This window comes from Condylura cristata, unplaced genomic scaffold (genome assembly GCF_000260355.1).
Source record: "Condylura cristata isolate star-nosed mole 26May11 unplaced genomic scaffold, ConCri1.0 scaffold00002, whole genome shotgun sequence".
Classification (NCBI taxonomy): Eukaryota; Metazoa; Chordata; class Mammalia; order Eulipotyphla; family Talpidae; genus Condylura; species Condylura cristata.
In genome coordinates, this window is record NW_004567103.1 from 1,109,168 (window position 1) to 1,110,772 (window position 1,605).

At 70.7% G+C, this 1,605-nt stretch overlaps 1 protein-coding gene across 1 annotated transcript in view; it reads right to left on the bottom strand.

Annotated features, from left to right (window-relative positions):
• The window catches only part of AGAP1 (ArfGAP with GTPase domain, ankyrin repeat and PH domain 1), a 252,155-nt gene that overhangs the window by 37,426 nt on the left and 213,124 nt on the right, over positions 1-1,605 (bottom strand). Inside the window, exons 22-23 of the mRNA XM_012725166.1 lie at positions 1,423-1,513; positions 10-232 (exon numbers count right to left, since the gene is read on the bottom strand). Coding sequence (XP_012580620.1) covers positions 10-232; positions 1,423-1,513 — 314 coding nt within the window. The remainder of the gene's footprint in view (positions 1-9; positions 233-1,422; positions 1,514-1,605) is intronic.

Consider the following 1,605-nt stretch of genomic DNA (forward strand, 5'->3'; position numbering starts at 1 on the left):
CCTTCCTACCTGGTGGAGTCCAGCGAAGGCTTCATGCGGCCCTGGCTGCTCTCCTCCCACACGCTGTTGGCCAGCTCGTTCCCGATGGCCGACAGCACCTTGATGAGCTCGCCCGGCCAGTCGTCCAGGTCCAGCGATCGCACTCGCGAGAGGTGGGTGCCCAGGTGGCGGTGGATGCCGGAGCACTCGATGCACATGAGCGCCCCCAGGTTCAGGCTGGCCCAGTTGGGGTCTGCGGGGAGAGCAGGCCGTCAGGCTCGCGCCCGCGCAGCCCAGAGACCCTCCCGGCAGTGAGCAGGGGTCTGGGAGGCCGGGCCCAGCCAACCATGACCCCCGCAGCGACCCTGAGGCGCGCTCCTGCGCCCGGGGCAGCGCCCTTGCCAGGGCAGACGTGCGAGGGCAAAGTCCGAGCGCCGGGGTGGGGGCAGCTGGCCCCGCAGACACACACCCGGGCGGTCGCCTCTGCGGCAGCCGCCGGCAAACTGCAAATTTCAAGGGTCAAAGAGAAGCTCACGGCCGTGGACAGTCTGACGTCAGCGGCCTCGCGGTGACCACCTAAGCGGCCGAGGCCACCTCACACCGCCTCTGTGCTCCGGGATCCTCCTCAGCGCCCTGCGGACCGTCTCTGTCCCCGCAAGGGCCCCCCTCGAGGACCCAGCCGGGCGGCACCCCGGCGAGCCGGGCCGGGTGTCCGCGATCTGTCCCCCGAACCGTCAGCCGTGGCCTCTCCTGCTTCTTTCGTCCTCGGGCTGCCTGCTCTGGTGGCCAGGCTGCCCTCACCCTCAGGGGCCGCGCCCTGAGGCCCCGGGGCGCCCGGTGGGGCGCTGGAGACAGCCCCCCGAGGGAGCGCGGCCGGCTCTGTACGTTAAAGACTTTTTGATAAAGACGCCTCAAGTAATTCCTTCTCTCCTTTCACCCGGCCTCACCACGCTCCCGGGCTAAAATTTTAAAAGTCAAACCAAAAAAGACACTCGGACGAAGCGCCCGCTGACCTGGAGGGCCCCTCTGGCCTGGAGGCGCGGCCATGTCCGGGCTCGCCGCCCTTCCCTAGGATCACCCCCGAGTTAGGCCCCGATCCCTGGATCCCGGAGGGCCCCCCTTGACCCGGCGGCCTCGTCTCCCCAGACGGCAGGGCGGTCAGGCTCCCAGACAGCACGGAAAGGGCCAAGGGGCTGTGATGGGGACCGGCAGGGGCCCCTCCTGCGGGAGGCGGGGGGCTCGGCCCGGCTGATGTCAGGCCCTCACCGGGTGGCCCTGCTCCTGGATCTCTCCTGGGGAGCCGGGGTGCAGCAAGGCCAGGCACGTGGGTGGCTCTGGGGTGAGGGGCGCCGTGTCCCAGTCTGGGAGGAAGGAGCTCAACTCCAGGGGGCCACCCCCGCCTCGCGCCAGGCTGCCCCGCGCCCCCGCCCCGCGGGCACTCACTCTGGGTCTCGCAGTCCACGCAGTGGGAGTTCCCTCGGATGTTCCGGATCGACTGCAAGGCCATGGCCTCGCTCTGGCTGGTCAGGCGCGACTGCGCATGTGGAAGACAGAGAAGGGCGGCGTGAGGAGCCGGGAGAGGCCGCACGGGCGGGCGCCGCGGAAGGGCCACCGGGCTGGCGGGCG